We start from the raw sequence: 25,225 nt of genomic DNA on the forward strand, positions 1-25,225 counted from the left end.
TATTGCTAGCATTTTCATAGTTGAGAACTCTACATATCTTTTTCTGGCATAAATGCTTAAAAAGAGTGACCTGGATCTATGATACCTGTAATTTCTGTGTTATTTTGCTAGTTCATTAGAGCATTAGCAGTTTTGCCCTTGAATCAAAGTTCTCTACTTTTCTCTCCACAGTTTCCAAATATTTTGTCCTTTTGAGTCAAGGGAATTGCCCTGATTTTATGATGACATTTGGGTACGATATTTAAACTGTTAAAAAGTTATAAAAACGACCCTTTGGTATTAAATGTAATAAATGGCTCTGAATTGAATGCATGTGCAGGTTCTCTTATATGAGCTTTGTGAGCCCAAACTGCTCCAGTTACGTATTCTCATCGTAATTGGACCCTATGACATTCTCTCATCCCCCAAGAGTATGCCAAGCCATGAAAATTCCTCCTGGCTTCTTGTTGATGTATACTTTGGGTCTTTTGAAGTTTTGGATTTCATTTGTAACTAGCGTATGGGACTCATAGTACTGCTGGTCCTCCCAATCCTGAGGAGGCAGAGGTGTGTCTGCAAGAAAACAAAACAAAACTTATTTCATTCCTAAGAGATTTATTGCAACTCTCAAAGAGAAAGGAGGGTGGAATGACTTGTCCTTAGCCTCACCTTTCCTAAGAATATTGTCTTTACTCATGGATACTCTGTACTGGGTTCATTTGTCCTGGCATGTATTTTTCTTTGTAATTCTACAGTATTGTGCTTGCATGTCTTCAGTTAGACTGTAAACTCAACATCAGAGGTTATCCTCTTTTTCTTCTGTTTTGATGCCTTTGATCTCTTTTCCTGTTTTATACCCACTCTCACACAACTCTGGCAAGAGGAACGTGCCTGTGGACAGCTAGTCTAGATTCATGGTTGATGCGTTAGAGTTGGGGCTTTCCAGGTGGCACTGGTGGTAAAGAATCTGCCTGGCAATGCAGGAAGTGCCAGAGACGCGGGTTTGGTCCCTGGGTCAGGAAGATCCCCTAGAGGAGGGCAATGGCAGTCCATTCCAGGATTCTTGCCTGGAGAACCCCATGGACAGAGGAACCTGGTGGACTACAGTCCATAGGGTCACAAAAAGTCAGACATGACTGAAGCAACTTAACACACGTGCATGAGAGTTGACTGAAGTTGAGAGGCTGGCACATGTCTGGGCTCTTGTAGTGAGGAGTTAAATGTCAGTTCCAGAAGGCATCGTAACAATACTGAGTTAACTCTACATGGATAAAGATGGGTGCCAGTCTTCCCTTCAACCCTCGAAACGCACCAGAGTATATTACTGCCATGAAATTGCACTGTAATATTTTCTAGTTGTGATTCATTCACAGTTTAATATGCTTCTAGTTCTGGTTTGACTTTTCCCCCAGGAAGAGACTAAAATCTCTTCATTATAATATAGACAGTGTACTGCACTTTGAATACAAATTTATCCATGTTCAGAGTAATTTTTCTTGTGATTGTCTCTACCCTGGAGAAGTGCCTTTAATGAATTACATACAAATTGTGTAATTTAAGAAGTTAATTTGGTTTTCTGGTTACACAGGACTAAAAACAGCCCTTGTAGAAAGAGATGATTTCTCATCGGGGACCAGCAGCAGAAGCACTAAATTGATCCATGGTGGTGTGAGATATCTTCAGAAGGCTATCATGAAGTTGGATATTGAGCAGGTAATTGTGTATGCTGGTTGTTAAACAAAAATTGTTACTATGCTTTTTTTCTACCCAATTAAATCAGTTTTTTTTTTTTTTTTTTAATGGCCTTTAACATTTCTTTCTATTGGAACTACCTAGTTAGTATATTCTGCTGGAGTGTCTTTCAGGAGAGGTATGTCAGGTTTTTTGTTGTTGTTGTTGTTGTTTTTTCCTGTAGCAACACATTCATGAATAACCAGGGTCCTTTTCTACACAGACATGTCAAAGTACAGATTTACAAAATCACTTTTGGATGTGTTACCTTTTAACAGTTGTGATTGTTTTTTGTTGTTTTTCTGACCACCAAATTGCTACTTCCCAAGCAGGTTCAGGGGAGCTCTGTTGTAATACATGAGGAGTATTAAATTGATCTTCACTGCAAATGCAGTCACACTGCATATTGTCACTGACATATTCTGAAGGAAAAGATGATCTGAGTCATGCTTTTTCTTTTTTTGTCACACTTTGTTGTGTCCAGTCTGCCACCATTTGAAAACTGCCAAGGCAGTGTGGAAGATGACATTTCCCAGAGGGGGTAAAAAAAAAAAATCAGCTGAATTCCGTATCTGCTTTTCGTCCATGAAAAACACAGCAGCACTAACTTGACATTGTCAGTTTTGACTCTGTCCCCTTTCCTTACATGTCTGTTTAGGACCTTGATGGACGTAAAGAAAAGAGCATAGGGTTTAGAATCAGATGCTTGTGATGTGCTATAACTTATGTATTCAATTTCTATGAGCCTCTGTTTTCTCATTTGTAAAAATTAGTATTATGATAGTAATGCTAGGTCTTCAGAGAGGGATAATGATAACTAAAGACAAAAGCTTTTTCATGATCATTTATAAAATACCATGCAACTCCTAAGTACTATGTCTGCTTGGGCTAGTGGAGGCAAGAAGAAACGTTTAACATGAATTTGAACAATCTGTTATCTCTTACATGAGAAAATATTATGGGGGCCTGAGAAAGGGACAATACAGACAATGCAAGATAAATTGTTACAATAATCTTGTAACTCAAGTCAGGAGAATATCTTACACCTGGGAACTCTGACAGCATGGTTTTCTCCTATGCAAATACAGTTAAGGTTTCTAAAAAATCTTTCAGTTTGACAGCATGATGTATTATTAGAAATTTGATTAGGAGGGAGCCATCCTCACTCAGAGGTAGAGAGGTTTCTGTGTATCAATCAGTTGGCAGGGTGTCTATTTGCCATTTGAAAATATTATGATCTGTTACTGCCAAACTAATTTTCTCTGTTTTGCTTTTCAGTACAGGATGGTAAAAGAAGCCCTTCATGAGCGTGCCAACCTGCTGGAAATTGCTCCCCATTTATCAGCTCCATTGCCTATTATGCTTCCAGTTTACAAGTAAGCCTTTTGGTATCATCAATATACTCTTTGCTTATCCGAGGCCAATAGAACAACCCAGTTTTAATGGCAGAAGTTCCTCAATGTGTATTTCGTAAAGTAGTTGTAATTGGTCCTAATCTTATAATCCTTTAAAAATATTTTCCTTTGTTGTATTTTAAAAAGTGTGACGTTTTCTAAATTACTCTCTGCCAACTCACCTCTGAGGGCTAGATCTTGAAGGCACAGTGGCTTGTGTTCTGCTTATATGATCAGTCGTTTTAAACTCCAGTTTCTGAGAGTATATAGAGGAACAGCTGCACTTGCCCTGGGGAACATAAGAGGGCCATTCGCAGGCTAAAGTGCAGAGCCAGAGTGAGTCCTGCTGCGAAACCTGAGCTGACCTATGTCAACTCCAAACCCTAAGCCATTTTGTGTCATTTTACATTTCTGAGTTAACCACACCTGAAATTTGGTTTGTAGGTGTCAGATAATTGTAAATTATTAAACCCAATTTTCTGAATGTTGTTAGAGCTATCCATCAAGTTGACTTAAACTGGAATACAGATAATAGGACATATAGGATTATGTAGCTCTGTTAGCTGCATGAGTGTTGTGGAGTCTAGAAACAAATTTTATCATTTTTGTCTGTATTTTGTCATAGGTGGCTTGAGATATCTGAAGTCAATGAGTCTCTACCCTGGATGTACACTAGAGTCACTCTGGTCTTTACCCTAGTCTAGTTCAGTTGATCTCTAGGAACACAAGATCCAGGCATCTATGTTTATTTTTGATGCTCCCTAGAAAGTCTAATATGCAGTCAGGTCCAGAACCACTGCCTTCGAGATGATTCATTTATGTATGTAATTCAGCTGGGCTGGTCTCAGAACAGGAAGGCACTTTTCTTGTTTCTTATGCAGTATACTTCTAGATATACTTGGCTTTTCTTAATAAAAAGTGTCATATAAAGTGACATTCTGTACCCTGTTTGTAAAGAAACCTTTTCCCCTCTTTATGCTGTAGGTGGTGGCAGTTACCATACTACTGGGTAGGAATCAAGCTATATGATCTGGTTGCTGGAAGTAATTGCCTGAAAAGCAGTTATGTCCTCAGCAAATCAAGAGCCCTTGAGCATTTCCCAATGCTTCAGAAGGACAAACTGGTGGGAGCAATTGTCTACTATGATGGTACATGATTTTTGTTTTTTCAAGATACTCATGACCGTTACAGTGTATTCTTAATGAGATAGTTTTGCATACTAATTAATGCTAATCTTACACAACACACAAACACACATGTGCACTCTGCAAGTAATGTTTTGCTTTTAACATCACTTGGTCTTGAATATTCCTTCGACTTTGAATCTCATGGTTGGTTTGGTCTGTTTTCCATCATTGTGCATTTTGGGCCCCAACCTTCATGCCATTTAATTTGTTATATGTTTGCCAGTGAACGCTTGCCTTATGAATATATTATAATGTTGAAAGCAGCTGAGGATCTGTTAGGTTTTCTAGATGAAACCTCTATTTTCAAGGGGTTATAAGCCTAGAGAAAAATGCCTCTGGGCTGAAATGGACATGTTCATATTTTGCACAGGACACAATTCTTGAACATATAATTTATGTGATGAAGGTAGACGAACATTGCATCTGTTAAACCAGTCTGTTGTTTTTCCTTCAGTCCCTCAGTTTTTAATGCTTATTTTATTGTTATTAGATGTTTTCTAACAGTGACATTATCTAGTACCCATTTGCCTTGTGTTCAGTGTTAATTCATTGTGTTTATGTGTGTGTTAACAAACACAGTTCCTACACTTTTATTTGAAGGAACTAACCACTTAACATAGCTCCAGATGAACCACAATACAACACAGAACATCACAGGAAAAGCTGTTTGTGACATTTTACTGCATTTTTTAAGGGAGAATGGAATTGGAAAATAGTCCAGGAATTTCTGTTTATAAATAAATAGCTGGACACAGATTACTGTACATGTTCAAAAAGTCTTAGAAATTTTGTGACACAAAGGATAGCTTAGGCCCTATAGCTCAGTGAGTTTTTAAAATCCCACTACGTGATCTTATGTATTTAGTGGTAGATATCTAAACTCTTAGTATGAAGATGTATTTTGTTTTTTTCTTTTTTCAGAAAACTTTGATATTTATACTTCATAATATGGGATATCTTTTAGGCTACCCCCTTTGTTTCTCCTCAGCGTTAGGTTTCTGAATCAATTTAGCTATCTGTCAGGCTTTCATGTATGAATGCAAAATGTATACATGAAGATGGGGCAATGGAGACAAACTCAAGAAGATATGTTAGGAGCAACAATGTTAGAAAAATGTTAAGGGTCTTTGACAAATGTTAAAAGCCAGAAAATGCAGTTTACAGTGCCTTGCAGCATCTAAACACCACAGGGGGCCACTTAACTACTTTTTTGGTGCCCCTGATTGAATCTCATGTTAAAGGACAATCTTAACTGAATTTTCTTTCCCTTCTTCAGACCCTTAACGTTAATCCATTGTAGTTTGTTGGGTGATTACATTAAAGAGGTTTTTGGTGCAGGAGGAATCAGAAGGCATTCTGCAAATGGACCCCTGCCCATCCTGCCATGGAAATGTTTGTGCCCTTTGCCTCTTAATTTTAATCCCTCCCATGCAAACTCTCTCAAGTACTTGGCCATTTTCTCTACCACGTGACCTACTGAACACAAACTACTTTTATTTGTTATTTTTATTTTTTAGCTTGTGCATATCTGAAGCTCCTTGAGGGGAATATTAGTGGATGTCATATCTGAATTTGTGGTGTCCTATCTTATGTTGGTTTGATATTGTTATGAATTATAGATTCTTATTGATTCTACATAGAGAAACCAAGGGAAATCTATGTCACATAATGCAGGAGAAACATTATCATATTAAAATCAGAGGAAGGAGAATTTATTTAGTCTACAGTTGGCTTTTATAGCTTGTTACAGATAGCAAAATTATGAGTTTAGCAAAGATTACTGAAAAGTTTAAAAATTATTTTTAAAAAGAATTTCAAATTGATATTTGAAAATTGATTGTGAAACCCAAATCTTGAAAAAGTAAAAATCATTCTAGTCACTGGAAATAGTTTCTTTTTTAATCTTGTTCTGAAATGATGTAGGTCCAACTATGTCATGCTTGAGGCAAGACAAAACAGCCATGGGAAACAGTGTAGCTCTCCAGTTTCACAGCTGTATTCACAGGTAGGGCGACTCTTGCTACAACTAATGGTGTGATGAGCAAATTAAATAACAACATGCAAATAAGGTAGAAAGGAGCATATAGAAAGGAATTAAATGTAATAAATGTGTGCTCAGAGCAAGGAAAGGAGGACTTACTCTTTAACCAGAAATATAGCATTATTATCCTGCTACCAAAGTACTTCAGAAAGGAAAAAAATACTTAAGCATAGACCATTGCAGTTGAATTCTGAACACTGTAATTTATAAGATAAACCTTTCTCAACAATAACAACAACATAACCATGCAGGAAACCCCAGTTCGATTCCTGGGTCGGGAAGATCCCCTGGAGAAGGGATAGGCTACCCACTGCTGTGTTCTTGGGCTTCCCTGGTGGCTCAGATGGTAAAGAATCTTCCTGCAATGCGGGAGACCTGGGTTGATCCCTAGGTTGGGAAGATCCCCTGGAGGAGGGCATGGCAACCCACTCCAGTGTTCTTGTCTAGAGAATTGCCATAGACAGAGGGGCCTGGTAGGCTACAGTCCATGGGATCCAAAGTGTCAGACTAAGCACAGCACAGCATAACATGCTATATATTACATCTCCAGAACTTATTTATCTTATTACTAGAAGTTTACATCTTTGGCCACATACTTTTTTTTCACATGATTCGTTTATATGAAATGTTCAGATTAGGCATGTTTACACAGATATGGAAACACTCTGGTTGCCAAGGAATAGGAAAGAGGGTAGGATTCGAGTTTGATGGCTATAGGGCAGAGGGTATCTTTTACGAATTTTTAAAATTGGAATATAGTTGGTTTACAGTGTCATGTTAGTTTCAGGTGTAGAGCAAAGGGATTCTGTTAATGTGGTAATTACAGTGGCTATTCTGTGCTTGCCATATTTTATTAACCTCTGAAAAACAAACTCACATATGTGGAGGAATAACCACCATCTTTTTTCAGTATGCTGTGCTATGCGCAGTGGTGTCTGACTCTTTGTGGCCTCACAGACTGTGTAAACAAAGTAGATGTCAGATTTTTCAGTAAAATCCCCCTGAAGTGAAAGTTGGGGTAGGAAGTGACATACCAGGTTATATTTTCTTTTTCGTATTACATTAGAGAAAGCAATACAGCCATCTTACTGGTTTTCTGCCTGAGACTAGTCCTAGTGTTTTTCCTCTGTCCCTGTTCCCGTCCTACCAGAGAGTGACCAGCTGTACCGGCCTGTGGCCATTACCACTGATCGTGGGTTTCCGTGTGTAGGTTGGTGACTGTTGGAGCTCTTCCCACATCAGCAAGAAGTGCTTAAGGCACGGCAGGCTCAGGTGACTTGGCGGGCTGTGAGGTTCTTGAGCCAGCTATGGATGATTTGCCCGTTTCCTCAGAAACTTACTTGTCTTCCTCTGTCAGCTTTACTCTGCTTGATCCCAGAGATCTTTGCTGCCATTGTAGTTGAACTTCACTGATCCAATCCAGTACACAGAAAATGAGATATAATTAAAAATCATTAAATATTTAAAACCATAAGATACCCCCATTAAGCTTCTGTTAAGATGCAACTGGAGAACAAAATTACAGCTTTAAATCCTTCCTTCTGAGAGTCCAGGCAGTGACAGAGAGAGATATCTGTCATTTCATACTCGATGATGCCCTTAAGTATTCCTTATGCACATATGAAAATAGCAACCTACGAGAAATTACATTGGCTTTCCTAATGTAAATAAAAGTTGGTTACAGCCGTGTTTCAAAGGGGGAATTGAAACCCAAGTTTCACTAGAATATTCATTTTTATTCCAGCCTAAAACTCACAGCATACAAATAGATGAATTCAGCTTGTGAGAGAGCAAAGCCAATTTAATCTCTGGCTCCCCCGAGGTAAATGTAGTTCACGGTCCTGCCCCCACCCCAACCTCAGCTATAATCCCTGGCTCCTGGAGGTAAAAATGCACTGAAGTGAGGAAAATTCTGCAGCAGGATATAATGATCCAAAATGACAGGGACAATAATGACAATGAATTTCATGTCTCCCAGTCATGAGCTGGAGATGCTTGACTAGGCTGACTTATGCAATTAAATTGTTACAGGTACAGCAGGAGATGCAGTTAGCTGTGTGCTTTGGGGAACGATGCCTCTGGCTAAAGGCATATTGTGGAATCCAGACTCTTTTGTTAGGAACAAACTATTATTCCTCTAGGCATGTACCCACAATTGTATACTTTAATAAAAGAAAGCCTGGGTTAAAGACAAGTCTTTTAAGGTGTTGGTTTTATCTAGTTTGAAAGCTTTAAAAGAAAGGAAAGAAAAATCAATTACTCAGTAACACAAAGGTGATCTTTTTTTCTTTTTTTTGGTCTTGGGTTTTCATTTTTGTTTCATTTTGTTCTTGGAGCATAAGTCAAACCTAAAGATGGTGCCTTTAATCCTCATGTACATTATTTGTAAACACAGTTGTTGAACTATAATTGGGTGTTATCTACTTTAAATCTGACAGATACATTGATTTCCTCAGAACAGAAATAGATACAATAAATAACCAACTAGTATGGATTTACAAATGAAATAGCCATGCCATTATACAAGTTTGTCTCTGTGCTTCTTAATACAGTTCTTGTGAGGTTGTTATGGTGATCCTAAAGTGGTTGTGTAAACCTCCTGGGTTGCACAAGACCTTGACTGGGGGTAAGGAAGAGTATTTTTGGACTTTTACTTACACCTGTTTCTATCAAATTCCTTAGAAATGTCTTTTTTTACATATAGTTTAAATGGCTATTATATATATATATATGTGTACAATAGTACAAGTATGCAATTTATAAATAAATGTCCATATTGGAGTTATGTGTTGACATTTACTCTACTTCTGGATTACTCAACTTGATTTTTCTTTTTTGTACCACTGGGTTAATAATTTGTCATCATTTAAAGTATAAATCACAGAGAAACTCTTACATGTGGCAACCAGGAGATATGGACAAAAAGTTTATTGCAGCACTGGGAATAACTTCAAAAAGCAAAATAATTCAAATATCTAGCAAGAGACAAATGAATAAGTAACCTATAGTGTATTCACATAATGGAGTAAAATAGAGCATTGAAAGTGAATGAACTAAGCTAAGCTGAACAACAGGGATGAGTCTTAGAAAATATATGTTGAAGATGGTATGATAACTTGTCTTACATTTGTAAGCAATCATACTTGTAAAATGCTTTCCAGATTGTCATGGTGGCTCAGCGGTAAGCAACCTGCCTGCCAATGCAAGAGACGTGGGTTCAATCCCTGAGTCAGGAAGATCCCCTGGAGGAGGAAATGGCAACCCACCCACTCCAGTATCCTCGTCTGGGAAATCCTATGGACAGAGGGGCTTGGCAGGCTACAAGTACATTGGGTCACAAAGAGTCAGACACGACTGAGCGACTAAACAACGAAGTGCAATTGAAGCAGTCAATACTATGAAAGTTAGATGGCTTAAGTTTACAAACCTTATTGAGTTTTGAGCTGCACATCTATGAATTTAGTTTATAATGTGTTGCTCATGAAGTGTTTTGAGCCTCAAATAATAAATATAAATTAATAAATATTAATAAATATAAATATAAATAACTTTTAAGTGTAAAATTATTTAAATTTAAATTTATTTATTTAAATTTAATTGTTTTATTTGGGTCAATTTTATGCATATTGTATCAACCATCAAACCAGCTTTTCACAAAAATATTCTAAAGCAAAGCATCAATTCCACAAATGTCCTCATATATATTTATATATGTATATTTTATATATATACATATATTTAAAATCTGCAGATTCTTCCAGAAAATTTGCAAAACATTCTTAGGAAAAAGGAAAATATTGTGCACATACATATGTTTTACATAAGTAAATATTCTTTGAAATTTATTTGAAATTTAAGGGTTAAAGAACACTTTTTAAAAGAACTTACTCTAAAATTATCTACTTCTTAGATGTTGATTTAAAACCTATTAGTTTTAATATTTTCCCTGTCTATATGAAGTTTTACACTTAAATAAATTTAGTGAATAATTTTTATCTTGATTTCCTCCTGTCAGCTTTTCCATTGTATTTCTCTTCTTGTTTTTTGTGAGATACATAAATGAAACTGACATTATTGCTCATATAGCAGTCATATATTTTGCCCCGCAATGCTGCCTTTTTGCTATTCAGTGTATCTGGATACCAACTAATGCTAAATGAAGTTTGACATGTACCCCTAAGAAACAAAACTTATAAATTGTGGCTTCAAAGGAAACCTTGAGTAAATAGGGCACATTTGTGTCCACCCAGGCTAACATCCAACATATGCTTTAGCTTCCTGATGGTGAGACAGAGCAAAATAGCCCCTAGGAAAGCTTGCAATTGTTTACTGCTCACTTGACCATCATGTATTAAATACCATCATATATTAAATTTATTCTCTTATAATTAGTTTTTTTTTTTTTTGAAGAAAATCAAAAGCACTCAAAAGTAGGTTTGATCAGGTGTAGCATACTGAGATAGTAATTCATTTTGAGATAGTAATTCATAATTCTGCATCTAAAAGCTTAAAAACAATGCTAAAATTCACCAGTAGAAGGATATATGTGTAAATGTTGTTTGAACAACTACTTCTGGTGGGGTCGCAGAAAGATAACTTCTCTCTCACATTCTGTCGCTTGATTGAGCTTTTAAAAAAGATGCAGAATCAAAGGTAAAGCCAGTGTATCAAAAATTTCCACGCCCTCTTTCCTCTAGTTTACTCTTTCATCCAAAAAAATCTTTCTGAAGGTTCTGTTTTCTAAGCACTATGACTAGTATTAGATCCAAATGCATTAAGGACAGAGTTCTGAGCTTACAGATTTTGAGAGGGCTCACTGCATATATTCCAAATATCAGGGCAAACATATGGTCTCCACTACCAATAATGTTTTGCATTTGCTTAGCAGAGTACGGTTTTCAAAAGATTTTTTCCCCCATAAATTGTCTTAGTTGATCAAACTCAGCATATATTAGAATATGGAAATCATGATTCTTGTTTTCCAGGAGAAGTTCAGAACCAGAGTTAAATAGCTAGATCAATATTTTGGATATACAATGATGTGAAAATAATATTTTTTCTTGGCTAAACATAAAGAACTTTACAAAAAGTTATAACATTATGTCTTCTTTCAGCTATCATTAGGTTTTAAGTCAGTTACATGCTTTAACAAAACATAGCCAAATAGTTGCATTTTTAACTAAAGGAAACTTCAGACATATGCAAAATAATGAGAGTAATGAAATGAACTTCTAGTTTCAGCAAATAAACTCATGGCCCAGCTTCATCTATCTGCCTGTTTGCTGCCCCCAGAGGACAAATATTCATCCTTGGATATTTCAGTCTATAGCTTTAAAGTTAAGAGTTTTCTTTAAAATATAGTCACACTTAAAATGTTTAACAGTAATTCCTTAAGATCAAATATCTGATCATGATCCCATATCACCTATAGTATCAAACCTTAATTGGCTCCCAATTAAAAAATAAACCCATAAAATAAACAAAATCCTAGTTAAGGTTTCTGTATACCAATTCATTCTTTTTAACTAATACTTTCCCATCCCTTCCTTTGTTTCCTTCCTCATGGTTTTGTTTAACAGTTCCCTTGTGTTTCCTGTACAGTGGTTTTAGGCCTGTCCCATTAATCTGTTGCTGCAAAAGAAACAACACCCAAGCTTAGTGACTCAAAATATCAATGGACTCTCTCAGAGTTTTGAGGATGGATGGGCTCACCTGGGCGTTACTCATTTGGGACCCCTCCTATAAGCAGTGAGGTGCTGGCTGAGGCTGGAGTCTTCCGAAAGCTTTCTTACCTACATGTCTGGCTCCTGGGCTGAGAAGACTGGAATAGCAGGGGGCTGGTCCCACGTCTTAGTCTCATCGTGGCTTTTCCACATGGCTGAGCTGGACTTCTACATAGTCAGACTTCTTATGTGGTGGCTGGCTTACCCCAGTGAGAACCAAGAGACCGAGTCTTAAATGCAAGACTTCTTCTGCCTTAGCCTTAGAAGGCACACAGTGTCACTTCTACCATATTCTGTTAATTAAAGTGAATCACAGAGGCATCCCAGATTTAAGAGATTGGTTGTTGTTGTTTAGTCACCAAGTTGTGTCCAGCTCTTTTGCAACTATATAGACTGTAGCCCACCAGGCTCCTCTGTCCATGGAATTTCCCAGGTCAGAATACTGGAGTGGGTTGCCATTTCCTTCTCCAGAGAATATTCCCAACCTGGGGATCGAATCCATGTCTCCTGCTTGGCAGATGGATTCTTTACTAGTGAGACACCTTTAATGATTAGCTACAAGGAGACTGGATCAAATTGTTTTGTCATAAATAATTTTTAGGTGGTGGTGTGAATTTCCATCACTGGTCTTCTTGCCTCTTTTGTAATGATTAATTTCTAGATTGACTTCAGTATGTCATTAGAGGTTAGAGGGTTAAAATTGCACTTTTCTAACTCTGCCATTCCAACTTCATTCATTAGTTAGAATAGTTATAATTTCCCAGTATTAACTTTTTGGCTACCTTGTGATGCATTTTTTGTATAAAATTTCTGGATAAATGCTAGATTCTTTCACTTATATGTTAGTTTTCAATAATAATGAGTTAGTTTTCTAGTATACTCCAAATGTGATTTTTTTTTAGATTATTAATTAAACTCATGGTTCTACATATATTTGAAATGTATCAGTCTATTAGAGTTGCTGATGTTCAAACTACCCTTTTTCTGACATGGGCACCTCTTCAAGTTGGCTTCTGATCCCTCTTGATGAGCTGTCAGTGGCGTATGATGGCTTCTGTGTTATCTGCTATGACAAAATAATCCAGCCTAATCTCATAAACTTTTCTGACCTAGATCTGACCTAAAGCATTCGTTTCTCCAATAAGTTTTGACTTCTTCCTGTGGGAAATGATAATTAAAAACCATAATCTATTTGTTAGGGATATTCATTGCTACTTGGTCATTTCTAGGCTTTTCTATAGGAAGAGTTAAGAAAAAATTTTTGTTTAAAAAAGAAAAATATGATGAATTCTCAGACACATATGCTAAGTTGCTTCAGTTGTGTCTGACTCTTTGCGAACCTATGGACAGTAGCCCACCAGGCTCCACTCTGTCCATGGGATTCTCCAGGCAAGAATACTGGAGTGGGTTGCCATGCCCTCCTTCAGGGGGTCTTCCCAACCCAAGGATCGAACTCGCCTCTCTTATGTCTCCTGTATTGGCAGGTGATTCTTTACCACTAGTGCCACCTCGGAAGCCCTCTTAGACATAATTAATTATACTTAAATTCATGTGTACATGACTTTATTTAATCTCATCAGTCATACCTCCAGAAATTTTATTCTTGAAACCAGTTTAAGGTTTTAGTTGTTGCAGTTCTGTTGTTTTTGTTGTTCTTAGAGTATATGCCAATGGGAATATATGAATTACTGTCTTTTAAAGCTACTTTACATAGTTTCTATCAGTGTGGCTAAGCCATCAGCTTGATACAACAAGTCATTTTAATTTTGCTTTCTATTTTTAGGGATTTCTCTTTTTAAAAGTGTGCTTTTAAAAAAAGTTTATAAGATACAGGGCTTCAAAGTCAAAGTAGACACAAAAACTATTCAAAATAAGGTTAGTCTCTCTCCCTTCTCACCATTTCCTCGTTTTCCTTAAAGATAACATTTTAAAAAACAGGATTTTGGCTTATCCTCTCCTTGTGTGCATGTGTATGCATATGTGTATATATTATGTACACTTTCATTTGCTTCTCCTCCCATTCCTTAGATAATAGTAATGCTTCTCCTCCCATTCCTTAGATAATAGTAATGCCTTTCTCTTTTCATCTAATATAATGAATATTTCATTCCATGGTAGTATAAGGAGCCCCGAAGTTTTGAAAAGGTGAATTTAAAAAGAATCCAGGAACCAAATTTCATGGAATTAAATATTATAGTCATGTTCACTGCTTAGATCAAAATATATGCATTGGTACATACAGCCTTAGTCATCATCGATATTTTCAAGTTAGTTTTCTTTGTTTAAAAAAATTATTTATTTATTTGGCTGCGGTGGCTTAGCTGCTGCATGTGGGCTTCTCTCTAGTTGTGGAGCACAGAGATCTATCCCAGATCTATCTCACATCTATCCCAGAGACTCTGGATAGAACCAGAGTCCCCTGCATTGAAAGGCAAGTTCCCGTCCTTAACCACTGGACCACCAAGTCCCAAATTATTTTTCTTTTTATAAGTGAAAATGAAATTTTGTTTCTTTGGATACCACAAAACAATGGCACATCCACTATTTTTATCTGTATAGGGATATTAAAATTAGGCTGTGAGTCTCAAATGCTTTTATTGTCATCCTCTGATTTGTTTAAATTTGCTAAAACCTAGTACATATCATCTGTTTGTGTTTGAAGGCAACCTTCAGACTAAATATTCATGTGAAGTACAGTCTTTTTAAATAGATGGATCTGTTTTATGCTAATGCATGAAATTATACACTTCTTAGTAAAATTTTATTTTATATTCTTTATAGTAATAGAATTAAAATTTTTAGACATGAAGCTAATTAATTGTAGTTTATGGTTAAGACTTTCTATTTTTATTTTCTGCTTCTGTTTTAGAGACCTTGGGAAAACACACTCCCAAGAAACAGGAGCCCTGTTTAAATGTACCATGTATTGAAGCTTAAAGTAACTATCCCCCAGTACGTTTGTCTCAAAGTAGTTCTCCTTCAAAGATACGGTCTCTTAGATCATATTTGGAAAGAAATAATTACCATTGGAATGTGGATAAATAAATAGGAAATAAAAAAAGCCGGAGTAATTGGTCTTTAGAACCGTGTTTTCTTACTACTTTACTCTATGACAGTGTCTGTTGGCACCGTCTACTGGCAGAGTCCCCTGATGTCCACTGATCTATGCACTCCAGCATGTTTTCTAGAATTCTTTCAGGGAGATTAAGAGCCTTTACCCAGATAAATGCTCAGGAAAAGGAAGAAGGAGAGAGAAAAAAAAGTCAAATCAATATTTAGCTGTTCACACAACACACAGTGGCTTTCTTAGTGTAATGGAAGGCCAGGCTGGTATCTACCCTCACAAGAAATAGCAGTAATAAAAATACCACTTCACTTAAAAAACCCCTATGGCAGTTGCAACTAGAAATTCTACAACCAAGCTCTGCTAATATAATATAGAAAACTGAAAAAAAAAGTCATTCTTATAAATGAAACTAACACCTTGGTAGATTATATTCTCTAGCGCCAAATAGACCACTATTTTAGAATGTGAATTTCAAACTGGTTTCATTATTACTATTAATACTTACTCATATCACTCTTCATATTAGTAAAACGCTTCTTACATCATTATATCCATTCACAGAAAATATGAACCATATAACCATTTACTTAAAAAAAAACAACTTGGCTTTGCACATTAAATACACACACACGCACAACTGACTTCCCACACAGTTTGTATAACTGCTGCTTCTCTACTATTGAAAACCAAAGAGATAGTCTTGCATTCACTGAAAAAGTATTACCAGTGTGGTAATTTACTGTCTATTCAGAGGAATAAGGCTTTGATGAGAAAATGGTCAGAGAACATAGGGGTTAGATGAACAACTATCAGGTTAAGAACAAATCAAATAACTTGTATGTAATGTCTTTATGTCAAAGATGATTAATATATAGCTGAATTAACTTGGGATAGGTAACTCTAACTCCCACTTCAGTAGGCTGCAGTCCATGGGGTCACGAAGAGTCAGACACGACTGAGCTACTTCACTTTCACTTTTCACTCTCATGCATTGGAGAAGGAAATGGCAATCCACTCCAGTGTTCTTGCCTGGAGAATCCCAGGGACGGGGGAGCCTGGTGGGCTGCCGTCTATGGGGTCACACAGAGTTGGACACGACTGAAGCGACTTAGCAGCAGCAGCAGGTAACTCTGAAGTCTCTTAGTATACCAGGAACTTCCTATTTTCCAGGTGTTTTAAATTCTCAATTTTAACCTGAGAAATAAAATAATGAGTGGGCTTAGGAATTCATGCCGTTTTACTTTTCCTTACAGAGAACAAACTGACTGAAAGACAACCATGGAGAGGCTCCAGAGAGTTCTCTCTGCCTCTCTCTCAATAATCTTTTGTGTGCAAAGTGTTGTACTTCAGTAGCTACTCAGATCTATTTTTGGCAAAAGAAAGGGTGTAAATACATCATTATTTTAAAAAGTAATCTGAATACAGTCAGAATTTACAAGTCAGACAAATTCACTACTCCCATTTCCTTCAGTTCAGTTCAGTTCAGTTCAGTCGCTCAGTTGTGTCTGACTCTTTGCGACCCCATGAATCGCAGCACCCCAGGCCTCCCTGTCCATCACCAACTCCCAGAGTTCACCCAAACTCATGTCCATTGAGTCGGTGATGCTATCCAGCCATCTCATCCTCTGTCGTCCCCTTCTTCTCCTGCCCCCAATCCCTCCCAGCATCAGGGTCTTTTCCAGTGACTCAACTCTTCACATGAGGTGGCCAAAGTACTGGAGTTTCAGCTTCAGCATCAGTCCTTCCAGTGAGCACCCAGGACTGATCTCCTTTAGGATGGACTGGAGGGAATAATATAAACCCAAATTATCTTTTTTAATAGTTGCCTCTTCAAAAAACATTAAAAAAATAAAAGTACATGGGAGTTACAAGAAATATATTTTGTGTAGAGCAAGATTAATACATATTTTTATCTCTTCCCTCTAGCTTCTTTTTGGATATTTCTTTTCTCATCTCTTTTGGGTAAATCTCATGTCTTCATTATCCTTCAATATGAATAAAGAGGGAAAGCCATTCAATTATGTCTGTTTTTTTTAAGTACTAAAAGATCCTATTTAAAAGGAGCCAAGTGTAAACATGATTAATACAAACACAATGAAGCAAACATACAGTTTGAGTAACATTTACAGTATATAAACACCTGTGTGTGCGTGTGTGCTAAGTTGCTTCAGTCATGTTCAACTCTTTGCAACCCTATGGGCTGTAGCCCTCCAGGCCCCTCTGTCCATGGGATTCTCTGGGCAAAAATGAGTGGGTTGCCATGCCCTCCTCCAGGGGATCTTCCCGACCCAGGGACCGAACCCACAATATAAGTACCTAGGTGCAGTTAAATACTTCATTTGCTGAAGATTAATTATTTTAATTTGCTACCTTTGCTGTTTAACGTAACTTTGGTTCTTTTCTTCTGTCATCCTCCTCAAGTGTGAATAGCATTAATTCAATCCATACATTTTGATTTAGACTTTTGTCTTAAAGTTAGGGCTCTCCTGGTGGCTCAGACGGTAAAGAATCTGCCTGCAGTGTGAGGGACACCAGGTTTGATCCCTGGGTTGGGAAGATCCTCTGGAGAAGGGAATGGCAACCCACTCTGGTATTCTTGCCTGGAGAATTCCATGGACAGAGGAGCCTGGCAGGCTACAGTCCACGGAGTCGCAAAGAGTTGGACACAACTAAGCAACTTCACTCACTCACTGAAACTTATCCTCCCCTCTTTTTGTTTCTTCGAGCCTTTGATTGCATCTGAGTTCCTTGGAGTTCCTGGGAAGGCCTTGTGTGTGCTGGGTGGCACACACCCCTCTTTCCCATAGTTGTTCTCCACTATCCGATTTTGAGGACGTGGTCTTCCCTCACCATGAACACTTTCCGAGCTACAAATCTCAAGCTATTTCCTCCTCTGAATTCTGTTTGAATTTCACACATGCTGAACTTGAAATTTCTGAGACACCACAAGGGCCTGATCTTGTCATCTCTTATTGAAATCATTCTTCCGACTGTAATAACAGTTACAAAACAGAGAACAGGGCCACCCGGAAACAAGGTGAAACCAAGTCGCAGGAATCTGAAGCAGAACCAACAAAGTGACAGGGACATAGAAGGCTATTGAGTAGCAGAGAGCTGGGGAGAAGAAAAATTCCCTAATTTCCACCTCTACTATCTGATTCAGTATAAAAATTGTGCCTTGCTAGGATTGGGCAGAAGCATATGTTAAAACAAGGTGTCATAAATGTTTCGCTAACTCACAAGAGACACATAGCACTTAGTGTAGGGTGGTCAGTCTGCACGAGAAGATCTCTGTCAGCATGTGAGGCCTGAAGTCAGCCTTTGGGATGGTTAAGTTACCCAGACCTTCAAAGCCATCCTCTGCCTCCACAGGAGGGGACGTTTGCAAGGGCAGGAGGAAGCAGTGGCCACTGAGGCACTGAGTGCCTCTCTCCTGTCCAGCGGGTTGTGCCCACTTCCATTGCTTTTAGGTTTCCTTATGTCCAGAATCCTTGTGTCCAAAATGAAACAGGAGTCCTCCAGAAAATTCTGTACCATTGTAGCACTGAGGACCCCTTGGATCCACCTGGGTAGTCTCTGTATGTACACTTGATTAATCTATGAAAGGGAAACTGGGAAAAGCCTGGTTTTCCCTCATCAATGCGTGAGCTATGAGAGCTTCTGAAGAAATGTTGGGAAATGGCTTAAAAAGCAGTAGTTGAATTTTCACTTCATGTTTTCTGCTGAAGCTTTGCCTCCCAAAACTTCAGGACTTGTTGACCAGCCTACATTTCACCTCACACCTTTGAGTCCATCCCGAAATCTGATTCCATCAGCAGGGCTTCCAGTCTGTACTTTACCAATCTTAGTAGGTTTTAATAAATCTTCTTCCCAGAAGTTTGTAAAAAATCCCAAGATGTGAAAAAACAGAAAACAATTTCCATGTAGACACTGGTGAGCTTCCTAATTCCTGATTCTTGGAAAGGAGTTGACTGGATGTTGACCTGTGTTACTTTGGAATTGAAGTGTGTCTGTTATAGGTCTAGGCCTACACCGTGTTATTGCCATGTCTGTGTAGACTGTAAAAATGTGTATCAGCACTTTCTAAGATTTTCTTTTCTTCAATTCTGACTTTCTTCATCAGGATTGGCCTTAATGTATTATTAGTCTTGAGATATTTGGAAGGACTGAAAAGGAAGCATTTGTACAGCAAGTTGAAATAAAGTGTTGATTCATACCTTTCTAGTTAGAATAGTATTCTTAGTTTTTTTTTCCTGTGACTAGCAATTTTATTTATTTCTATATCTATTTTTGTTGTTGTTTAGTTGCTAAATCACGTCTGACTCTTTTGCGACCCTGTGCCTGTCCTGCCCCTCTGTCCACGGGATTTTCCAGGGACGAACACTGAAGTGGGTAGCCATTTCCTTCTCCAGGGGATCTTCCCAACCCAAGGATTGAACCCAGTGTCCACTGCAGGTGGAATCTTTACCACTGAGCTACCAGGGCTTCCCTGAGCCACATATTGCTGCTGCTGCTGCTAAGTCACTTCAGTCGTGTCCAACTCTGTGCGACCCCATAGACGGCAGCCCACCAGGCTCCCCCGTCCCTGGGATTCTCCAGGCAAGAACACTGGAGTGGGTTGCCATTTCCTTCTCCAATGCATGCAAGTGAAAAGTGAAAGTGAAGTTGCTCAGTCATGTCCAACTCTTTATGACCCCATGGACTGCAGCCTACCAGGCTCCTCCATCCATGGGATTTTTCCAGGCAAGAGTACTGGAGTGGGGCGCCATCACCTTCTCTGGAGCCATATATTAGCACCATGTAAAAACCAGGCAATTTGATAGATCCTGGAGATACACAGAGTAACACAAAATGTTTCTTTTCCTCCAAAAGCTCTGTGGAGAATGCAGACAGTGAAGTCGATGGTTTGCAGTATATGTGAGAAATTCTATAAGAGGCATATACCTAAGGTGGTTTTGGAGATTGAGAAAAACTTCCACGAGGAAGTGATACTTTTCCAAATTTTAAAAGAGCAGCATAGCTAGCTGAGGCCAGTGGGGAAGGATATGAGGGAACATTATGGCGAAAGGCAAGAAGGCACACAGGAGTACAGGAAGCCATTGTAAGGGAGAGTGAGCACTGGGGGAGTGGAGGTGTGGAGTGACAAACACCGCCAGGGTCTGAAGGATCAGGTATGCCCTGCTAAGGAGTTAACTTTGAAATGTGTGGGCAGTGGGCATCTAGTGAGTGAAAACAGCATTTGATGCAGGGAACTCAGATTCTAGGGACCATATTTGGTTAGTGGCTGAATCTTGAATGGGCTTCCATGTGACTCAGACGATAAAGAATCTGCTATGTTAATTTGGAGGAACCCAGGCTGAAAGTGAGGTGAAGGCATAGGAAAGAGAAGGTATAATACATGTAGCAGTATCCATCTCTTTGCTCACAGTTCCCGGATACCTCCGGTATTCACCAACTAGGTTTTATTACATTTTTGATAGTTGTCTTGTGGCTTTTTATTTACTGTGTGCCAACTCTTTCTGGTCTTTTGTTAAATTGTCCTCAGTTTGGAAGTGAGTTAATAAACCAATGTCAAGTGTTTTACAAATTCTGTTTTAAGAAAAATCTCGAGTTTTAAAAACTCAAGTAACGTGGGCTTTAAAAAATCTGTAATTGTCCAACTGGCTTATGTCAACATTTTGGAAAGAATATCAGTCTTTAAATCAGTGTAAGAGATGTAAACCCTTGGGGGAGTGAAGGATGCCTGGTGCATGCATGCTAATTTTGTACTTCCCCAGGTGGAAGAGAGAGAGGAATAGCCAAAGCTATAGATAGAACAAAGGGATGTCGACTGCAACCTGGGCTCAGTTTGGACTTAGCTTGCCTCACTAATTCCATGTCAGAACGTCAGTGGTTTACTTATTTATTTCTAACCTGTATCATATTAAGATCTTACTTTGACAAATCGCATTTTGATTTATAGTCTGTGCTTTTGGCGTGTGCTTTAATGGTATTAGCCAACTCTAGACACATACTGAATTCATTATGTACCTTATGTATGTACGTAGTAATACTTCCTTTTAATGAACATACGGTCACGTCAAAGTGCTGTAAAGGTTGTTTTACAAAAGCGTCTCTGTGCAGTGCTCCTCAGAAGTTTTGAGACGTATGTTAAGTTGAAGCCTAATATGCTGCATGTTAAGTTGTATTTTAATGGAGTAATATATTATAATTTGACCTCTCCTTAAGGTAAAGAGTCCGTTTGGGTCTTTGATTCTTAGCCTTAGGTTTGTAACTAGAATTGAATGGTTTTGACATTTGAAGTTTTTATTTGTGACCAGGTGAACCTAAAGCCCATAAAGTAAGATTGACTTTGAATTTGCATCCTGAACTATGGTATTGATGAAGGGTGGATGAGTGGCTTTTCCTTATTCTCTATGGGCAGTAAGAAGAATCTACTCTCAGAGATAGCTTTATGTGGCAGCACTAAACCTTGGCTAGATCTGCTAAACTGATACCCTCAAATAATGAACACCCTTCAGTAACTTGAGGGCAGGGCCAGGTTGGTAGGAGCAGAGAAGTGAACCAGGAGCAGGCAGGCTCAAGGTCTAGCCTGTCCGTGAGCAGTCTTCTGAGGGGAGTGCTCATAGTCCTAACCACCTGTCTCAGCTGGTTTGGCAACGCCAGAAATCCCAGTCCTCATCAGTGTGCAGGAGACTGATGGTGAGTCTGAGCAGGGAAGCAGTTTTCTCAGGAAAGTGATTCTCCATAAAGTCAAGTGCATTCTGGGGATTCTTTGGGAGAATGGGTTTCTATGGAGGACACTAGGCATCTCCTCGAAATAGAGGGAGAAAAGTGAGTTCCTGAAAGAAGGGCTAGACACAATGTCAGAACTCCAGGGAAGCAAGCTGAGATGAGTGCAGAGGTCTAGTCCAGGTAGGAATGTAAGGTCCAAGTCAGATACTGGGCCGGGACTCTTGTGTTTGGTGTATGTGGCATAAGAGACTACAGCCCGGAAAACACCATAATTCCCTTGTCAAGGGATTCCTGGTAGGCAAATAACAGTTTGAGGGCAGATTCTATTTCTGGAGGACTGGAACTCCTCATATATTGGCAAGTACCATCGGGATTAACTCAGGGACTGCTTAGGGCTGAGCCTGCAAGTTGATCTACAAGGTTATGAGTGTATAGTTGGGTGAGGGTAACTTGACCATCTCAGATGGAAACTAGTATGACCTTTCTTTGACGGTAACCACTGTCTAGCATTTCCGGGAAGACTTTGAGAACTGCTAGGAATATGGGCAAGAAACTCTTCTCACTGGAGCATGGTATTCTTTTTAATTTCCATTTTAAAATGAAAGTAAAAATACTAGTGACAGTTATGGTATGTCCCAGCCCTGTATCTAAAAGTTAAGAGTAAAACTAATAAATATATTTTCAACTTACTGTGGTATTGTATAATATCTAACTTTATTTTTTTTATATTATAGGAAGTGATTAGAGATGTGAGGGTGTGGTTATTCGTTTTTAGTTAGGTTTTTTTTTTTTTTTTGTATGTGAGTCTTGCTTCATGTTACCATGCTCCAGAATTTCAGAAAGCAAGGGAAAATTTTCTGACATTCATTGAAACCTTTTTGAAAAAAACTATTTTAATGGTACTCTTTAATTTCAATTGATATGAGTTGATCAGAAATGAGGCTATAGCCTATTTATTGAGTCTTGTTTAAGCTCTTAAATATGTATTGAGTGCAGGTGTGAATCAAACTGTGTAGAATATTGGAAATGTCTTTTTGTACTTGATTAAATCTATAGTCAGTTTGTTCTTTCCCCCAGAGAGGGCATTCTAAACAACCAAACAATATTTAGAACAACCAAATGTTCTAAACAATGTTTCATTGGTGTGGCAAGTTCGATAACATGTGGCAAGGTAAAGGAAGCTTCACATGAACCAAATTGACTCTAGCTTTGTCTCTGGGAGCTCAGTCAGCATAATGGTGGTGGTGGCAGCAAAAATCAAATCTTCCTTTCCTTCCCTCCTCCATTCCTCCCTGCTTCTTCGTTCTTCTTTTCCTCCCTTCTCCTTTCCTAAAGACTTTAATTCATTCCCAAGCTTTATTTAAGTATTTGTTGTTGTTTAGTTGGTCAGTTATGTCCAATTCTTTTTAACCCCATGGACTGTAGCCTGCAGGCTCCTCCATCCACAAGATTTCCCAGGCAAGAATACTGGAGTGGGTTGCCATTTCCTTCTCCAGGGGGTCTTCCTGACCCAGGGATCAAACCTGGGTCTTCTGCATTGGCAGGCAGATTCTTTACCCTCTGAGCTACCAGGGAAGCCCTTATATAGGTATACTTGACAAATAAAATGGTTAAGATATTTAAAAGTATACACTGTGATGATTGATATACATTGTGAAAGGAGTCCCTTCATTGATTTATAAATTTTAACTCTTTATTATCAAAACATGCAAACATACACAAAGAAAAGTAGGGTTTTGAGCTGATATGTACATCTCTAGCTATAACAGTTATCAACTCAAGGGTATTCTTACTTTATCTATTCCCCCCCTCTCTCTTTTTCTCTCTCCCTCCCCTCTCTCCTTTTTGCTTTTCCTCCTAGAGTAGAGGTTAAGTTCCTACCTGCCTCTTATTTTGTATGCTGAGAATTGTTTTTACATTTTTAAATGGTTAAATTTTGTGGCATGAAATTATATAAAATTTAAATTTAAGCATCCATAAAATAGAACTTTATTGGGACGCAGCCTCACTAATTCATTTATGTGTTGCCAACAGCAGAGTTGAGGAGGACAATAGAGAATGAGTGGCCGATATAGGAATGAATGGCCTATATAGGTATGGCCATACCTAGAAGATTTAAAGCATATTTAACAGACAACAATTATTCTTTGTTTTAAAAACAATTTAAAGCTGCCACCCCATTATTACTGATATTTCCAACTAATTTAAAGACAATTTTTTAAATATCATCTAATCCAATGTCCAAATTCAAATTTTGTATGAGATGTAGGTTGGCCAGCTGGAAGTTGAAGGTTAGAGCAATGAAACAAAACTTTTCTATGCATGTGTCAGGAAGTGGATTGTTGTCTTTTACATTTTCAAATTAGATAATAGAATGCAGTTATCTAATTTATTTTTTAGTCTTCTGAACAATCATCCTGAACTATCAATCAATTACAACTCAAGTTACTTTCTCAAAGTAGATCTTTTTCTTATTGTGTCTAGTCTTTTTTTTTTCTCCTTTGTGTTCATCTTTCCAGAAGAGCAAATCTGTTGGCTTTAAAAATATGGCTGAGCATCTGGCCTAGTATTGGATGTATGCAGTTGCAAAATTGACATAATTTCACTGATGACTGTTAATACATTGTGTATAAACTTCCTGTTTTTGTTTTTTTTTAATCTGAGAGATGTCAGATATTCTACTAGCTGTTAGGGAGTAGGTAATGACATTAAAAGAAGAGCCCTGTCAAGCTGTTTCTCACAGTATTTGTGCCTTAGTCGTCTGCCTCAGCACATGATCTTGGCTGTAAAGAGTCACAGTATCTATTTTTTCACTTCTCTCAGAGTGATAAGGCTCTGGTATATTGATTGGCACTAGGACTATGCCTGCAGTGCAGGAGACCAGGGTTCAATCCCTGGGTTGGGAAGATACCCTGGAGAAGGGAATAGCAACCCACTCCAGTACTCTTGGACTTCCCTGGTGGCTCAGACAGTAAAGCGTCTGTCTGCAATGCGGGAGACCTGGGTTTGATCCCTGGGTCGGGAAGATCCCCTGGAGAAGGAAATGGCAATCCACTCCAGTACTATTGCCTGGAAAATCCCATGGACAGAGGAGCCTGGTAGGCTACAGTCCATGGGGTTGCAAAGAGTTGGACTCGACTGAGCGACTTCACTTTCCAGTACTCTTGGCTGGGAAATTGCAGGGACAGAGGAGCCTGGAGGGCTACATGGGGTCACAAGAATCAGACATGACTTAGCAACTAAACCGTGCTCTAACCCGATCATTTCAGGGTAAGTGGCAAAGAAGCTGGTGTTAACTCTGAGATGTGCCCAGTGATCACGTGGGTCTGTGAGGCGGTGTGTACTGGACTTGGGCGTTCTGGGTCTCC

General features: G+C 38.4%; 1 protein-coding gene across 2 annotated transcripts in view; it reads left to right on the forward strand.

Annotated features, from left to right (window-relative positions):
* Positions 1-25,225, forward strand: part of GPD2 (glycerol-3-phosphate dehydrogenase 2) — a 147,475-nt gene that overhangs the window by 78,046 nt on the left and 44,204 nt on the right. For both annotated transcript variants that reach the window (XM_018063241.1, XM_018063247.1), the window contains exons 4-6: positions 1,568-1,692; positions 2,989-3,086; positions 4,089-4,252. In XM_018063241.1, coding sequence (XP_017918730.1) covers positions 1,568-1,692; positions 2,989-3,086; positions 4,089-4,252 — 387 coding nt within the window. The remainder of the gene's footprint in view (positions 1-1,567; positions 1,693-2,988; positions 3,087-4,088; positions 4,253-25,225) is intronic.

The sequence above is a fragment of the Capra hircus genome, chromosome 2 (genome assembly GCF_001704415.2).
Source record: "Capra hircus breed San Clemente chromosome 2, ASM170441v1, whole genome shotgun sequence".
NCBI classification, from domain to species: Eukaryota; Metazoa; Chordata; class Mammalia; order Artiodactyla; family Bovidae; genus Capra; species Capra hircus.